This window comes from Buceros rhinoceros, unplaced genomic scaffold (genome assembly GCF_000710305.1).
Source record: "Buceros rhinoceros silvestris isolate BGI_N320 unplaced genomic scaffold, ASM71030v1 scaffold24029, whole genome shotgun sequence".
Taxonomy (NCBI): Eukaryota; Metazoa; Chordata; class Aves; order Bucerotiformes; family Bucerotidae; genus Buceros; species Buceros rhinoceros.
The window spans coordinates 1-5,484 of NW_010432450.1; the positions used below are offsets into that span (position 1 = coordinate 1).

Sequence of the window (5,484 nt, forward strand, 5' to 3'; positions counted from 1 at the left end):
TCCATGGTGGTGCACTTGCTTGCAGCATTTCTGGCTTTTTAATAGGAAAACAAAAGTGGTAACAAGAAGGATAACAACAAGGAGAACTCTGGTGCTAGCAACACCATACAGTTAAATCAAATTTCTGGCTACTTCGAGAAGTCTAAACGTGACAGGTCAGATTTTTGTATCCGCTAACTGTTTTGCCTTAAACCAGCTAAGTATGTGAAATACCTTTACATTCCCTCCAGCAAAGCTGAAATCTCCATGTAAATGGCCTTTAGGTGAGAAAGAAGGAGAACTTCAGAGGATTTACTTCACCAGGTGGAGGACAGCTCTCACACACAATCTGGGAGGTCACTTCTCAAAGAGTGGTGGCAAGGTGGAGTTGAGTTTCATGGCCAGCCCTGCTTAGGGGGAAGGAAAGCTGCTATGGTGGCCCATGCAGTTACTGCGGGCAGAGGGCCCACTTTGATGGCAAAGGCATCTGCAAGTGCTTGCAGCTTGCACTGACTGCCCAAGAAGATAAGGTGAGCCCTCAGCCTCTGCTGCCGTGATCCAGGGTGCTTCTGCCTTCAAACAGCAGTGCTGTCACTGGCAACCTGGTCCTCCCTCAGAGCAGAAAAATAATGTTGAACATCCTGAAGGGAAGTTAGCGTTACTTCTGATTGGTATTAAAGGGGAGAAGTCAGAGTGGGGTCTCTCTACCCCATGTATAAGATAGTAACCTGAGGAATGGATGGGTGGAAACCTCTGACTCAAAAGGGGCTTCTGGTGCTGCTTGTTGTAGCCCAACTCCATATTTCTGAGGAGTCCTGGGCACCTTGATTTTAGGAATGGAATGACACTAGCTTGCTTAGATAAGATGCAGCCAAGTCCTGCTTTAACCTGGGTCTGTGCAGGATTTTTTTAAAAGTCGCGTCTTGCAACCTAGTTCTCACTCTGTTAGCGACAACTACTCAAATTTTTAAAAACATCCTTATCAGAAAGGAATTAAAAACAATTTTAGCTAAAATGTTCATTTTAACTGCCTGGCTTCCTAACGGCAGATGTGTTCACCCATGTGCAAACTCATTGAACGTACTTTGGGAAAGGAACCTAATTTTCTTCAATTAAAAAATGTAAGAAATTTTATAACAGATAATTTTATAATAATTTTATACTTCAATAGGAAATAAAATCCATTTCCAGTCCTTAGTTTGGGATTTGAATTTGCTCTGTAAAGTTGTATGCAAAAACATGATGCTGTTCAATTATTATTCCTTTATTTTTTTCAGCACCTTCTTATATTCAGCATATTCATCTAGTGTTGTCTTTTAGTTCTCTTTTTCATGTACTTTTTGTGTTAATACACTTAACAACAATTAGCTGGTCTACTAGAGTGAGAGCCATTACGAAAGAAGACAAAGAACTTTCTCTTTGGCTTTTTTCCCTTTCCCCAAATTTGTTGATGACTCTAGCCATAACCCCTGTGATTACAGAGCTTCTATTCTTTTAGTACAATGAGACACTAACAGCAATTGACCTACACCAGAGAGTATTTATCTCAAGATCATTAATTGCTCTACTAATTAGGGGGAAAATCTGTAATTGTATAATAAATTAAAAGAGCTTAAGTCAAAATGTTTCATAGAAAACATTGCACAGCTTTAACTCTGCCACTGGCATCAGATGAAGCTGCTCTTCATCTCACTTAGGTATTTACAAACATCTGTAGGATCCCCCCAGAAGTGCACATTACACACAGGAAAGTGCCAGCTTTCCAGATACAGTCAAACATGGAAGACTAAACCTGTGAGACATCGATAACTGCAGAGGATCACCAGCTTAATCAAAGTTGGTTAATGCAGACATCCCCCCACCCCAGCAACAGTTCCAGTCTGGTTTCTTGAAAAAAAACCAAAAGTGATACTTTCGAGATCACGTCAGCAGGCATTTGCGTAGGGATGGGCACAATCCACTGGATTCAATGCATGGATGCTGATGGTCCAGACAGCCTGTACAGCCCAGGGAGAGGGATCAGCACTTCTGGGCTGTGGCTTCTCTCTGCCAGAATGGACATCTGAGAGGCCAGCTAGACCATGCCTGAGGAGGGATGTTTCTCCCCACCAGGTGCCACCCCAGGGTACCAGGGTTACTCCCTCTGTCTAGGTGCTGGGGGGCTGCAGCCAGGGGAGGGGACCTATGGCCAGTCGGGATGCTTCCCCATTTCAGATGTGATGAACATAAAGACGGACGCCTCAAAGACTTTCTGTTCCTACATGTTTCATAACAACAGATAGCTTCATGAAGAAAAGAGTCCCTATTTATTTTTTAGCTTGTTTTCCTTTGAACCTTTCATTTCTGCCTACCTTCCAACTTTCCATCCTTCTGGCCAATGCTAGAGACTTGCAACAGAAATACCACATTGTTGTAATTTCGTGAAAACTTTAGCTGAGCCAGAGAGAGGACCCAATTGTCCCTTCCTCCTGTGTGAAAAGCTGGATCCATGCACCAGCCTGGCAAGGCACAGCCCCTGGGAAATCGAGTTTCATCAGTTTTGCAGCTCACTGAACAACTTGTTCGTTCTTTCTGTCTTCTGAATAACACCTGCACAATCCCAAACGGATTATTAGTGCTAATTATTATTCAGTCATCAACATCCGCTGTGTTGTAGGGGATTTTAATTTATTACAATGAGGAAGCCAAACAAACAAATATTCTAATAGGCAGCACTTGGTTTAAAGTAAACCATTTACGTTCAGGCGACATCTAGTATTGTGCTGTCTGTTCATTCAGACAAGCTAAAACCACATCTTGGTGGAGGGAAAACCATTGCAGCCTTTGCTTGAAATAAAACTAATCAAAGTTCAAGCAGATGGTGCCTGAGGCAGGAGCTACCTGCTTGCTGCAGATGCAGTTGTAGCTGCTTAAAATGTCCTTTCCCCCCACTGTCAGCCTGTAGCTGAACGTCAGCCACAACAACATCCATCAGAGGCCCTGTGTGGCTGGGCTGGCCACCGCTGCCTTTCAGCTCCTGCTGCTGGTCACCTTCATCCAAGGGCCAGTGGCAGAAAGGCAGCAGGGGGCATCCTGCGCAGCTCCTCCTCATGGGCTGGCAGCAGTGCACCTGGCCATGCTATTTCTAAAAGTCATGAGCTTGTGTTCTGCTGCTAAACTACTAAAAAATGGTCAACTAGGAAACCAAGGAAATGTTCATGGTGGGAAGCACCTGGGTTTTATCACTCAGTCACTTAGCGCAGCAGGCACCTTGTCTTTTAAATAATGGATTATCTTGCTCTAGGCTGACGTGTTTATTATTTTAAGATGGGACGTAATCATTTGAAGAAAGCAATTATTAGTTGATGAAAACTACCCAAGTCTGTGGAAATTGCTACCTTTCCTTCCAGGAGTATCACTATGGGGCGCGAGCCTCAGCAACCTGAGCTGCCATGTCCTGGTGCTAGTTCCCTGCTCCACATCCAGGGAAGCTCCATCTTGAGCTTTGCTGTGTCTTTGCTGCCAGTCAAGAAGAGGGCTGCCTGTTTAGACAGATTCGAGTCAACCCTCTTCCTTTCACTGAGATTTAGCTAGCCCAAAGAAGCTTATCCAGTGGCTGTGTGACTGCAAAGCACTTCAATTTGGCAGAGAAGGAATGTAGCTGGTGTACCCATAAGAGTGTTTTACTGGGAAGGGGCAAGGCAGCAAGGCTCTCAGTAAATGACTGGAAAGCATTTCTTCACAAAGAGCTTTGATAGATAGAAAAGGGAGGTAGAAAAAAGTAAAACAAAACGTGTGGGTTTATAATAAATAAACTAAATGATGTTTGGAAAGGCATTAATGAATAACGGAGAGAAATATCTGTAGAAGAAAATGAATGCTCAGAGCAGATAATTGATATGCAGTTTCTTCACTGTGTGCTGGCGAGGAGTCGTGAAAAGAATATTAAATATAGAAGATATATGAGAATTTGTTATTTTAAAGCAGGGATCCTCAGGACTTTCTATGTTTTATATGCTACAGGAGAACCTCTGGCATCTTGTGAGGGAGTATGGGGTACCAACAGGAGAAGCAGCCTACGTCTGTGACCATATTGTCATTTCTAAAATCAGTGGATGATGGGGTGTATCATCACAGCATGACCACAGGAGAGAAACAATATGATGGAAATAAAGCAGTCAAATTTGTTCCATCAAAATCCACGGCAAATGAAACCCTGAGGTGTCTTTTTGGGACGTTACCCACTTTTGAGATATGGATTAATAGATTTCACAGTAGGATTTTGTCTCTAGAAGCATCCTCACCATTACTGGCACACTCACAATATGGGTTTTGTTGAATACGTGTGTCCCTCACTGCCGGTTAGTTCTGCATCAGCACAGACAAAACGGTGTTTTTAGGAGGACTGGGTCTTTGTAAGCTTTTCAGTTTGCTTTTAATTCTCATTGTGACATTGATTTTGATGGGACCTGATTCTGTAGAGGCAAAGTAGAAAACTCCTTTTCCATCTGTTTTTTTGCCCTCCTGTGAAATAGATGTGTGTGTGCGTGCACCTGAACTGGCATGTGCCTGGGCTTCTGCTCGGAATGCCTGTGTGCAGTTACATGTTGAAACACACAGGTGTACAATTCAGATTACTTTCCCACAATATTTTAAACATTTGAGACCTGGTAGGTTTGGTGATATTAGCTACTAAGGAGATAACCTAAAAGCCCCGAAAGACCAGGACCCTACTAACTAACTAATTTACTTACTACATGAAGGGAGAAAATTTCAGGAGGTAGGCAGTGACCTATTCCACTTCCAAATCCCCAACTAACCTGTGCCAGAGGTGCAGACTGATTTTGCAGAGTCGCTTGAGGCAGCAGCTGCTGTGGGAGAAGCTCACATGCAGGCTGAGAAGGCAAAGAAACTTAGGTTAAAAACAAAGCAACACTTTATTTATAAGTCTGGCCCCTTTAAATTTTAGGTTTCTTCTAATGCCATGGCTTTTGCGTGAGTTGTTTTTATTTGCTAAGCTGTGTAAGTGGCACACCCTTTATACCGTCTGCCTGTTTTGATGACTCTACTTTGTAAAGTTACCTGAAGAGTAGTAGGTTGGCTGAGTCTGTGCATGGATAAATCCTGCTGAGCGCTCGGTGTTCTTGGCAAGGGAGTGTTAGACTCTGCAATCAGCTTTGTTGGTGTAGCTGCAAGAAAAGTACCAGTGAGTTCTCACATGCTGGAAATCATCCCTGTTTGAAGTGGGAATTACAGCGAGACCCAGCTAGAAATGTTTACGGCCTGGCTAAATTCCAGTGGGAGTCAAGGCTGTTCTTGTTGACTTCAATGGCAGTAAAATTAAACTGATAAGGAGGGCCTGGGCAAAGATAAAAGTAAATGAGACAGAGTATAATTCTGTGCTCCAGTGAATGAAGCAAAAGGACCCAAGAGCTGTTCTAAACCAGCTGGAACTCCCTTTATATGGTCCAAATAACTGTAAATTTAGGTTAGCTTATTACCTTTTCTTTCAGACCAAGGAGCAGA

At 43.2% G+C, this 5,484-nt stretch overlaps 1 protein-coding gene across 1 annotated transcript in view; it reads right to left on the reverse strand.

The window, feature by feature from the left end:
• Positions 1–4,778: 4,778 nt before the first annotated feature.
• Positions 4,779–5,484, reverse strand: part of LOC104500189 (neuronal PAS domain-containing protein 2-like) — a gene marked incomplete at its 3' end in the record, with an annotated part of 18,175 nt that continues 17,469 nt past the window's right edge. The window contains exons 9-10 of the mRNA XM_010143792.1: positions 5,028–5,153; positions 4,779–4,870 (exon numbers count right to left, since the gene is read on the reverse strand). Coding sequence (XP_010142094.1) covers positions 4,779–4,870; positions 5,028–5,153 — 218 coding nt within the window. The remainder of the gene's footprint in view (positions 4,871–5,027; positions 5,154–5,484) is intronic.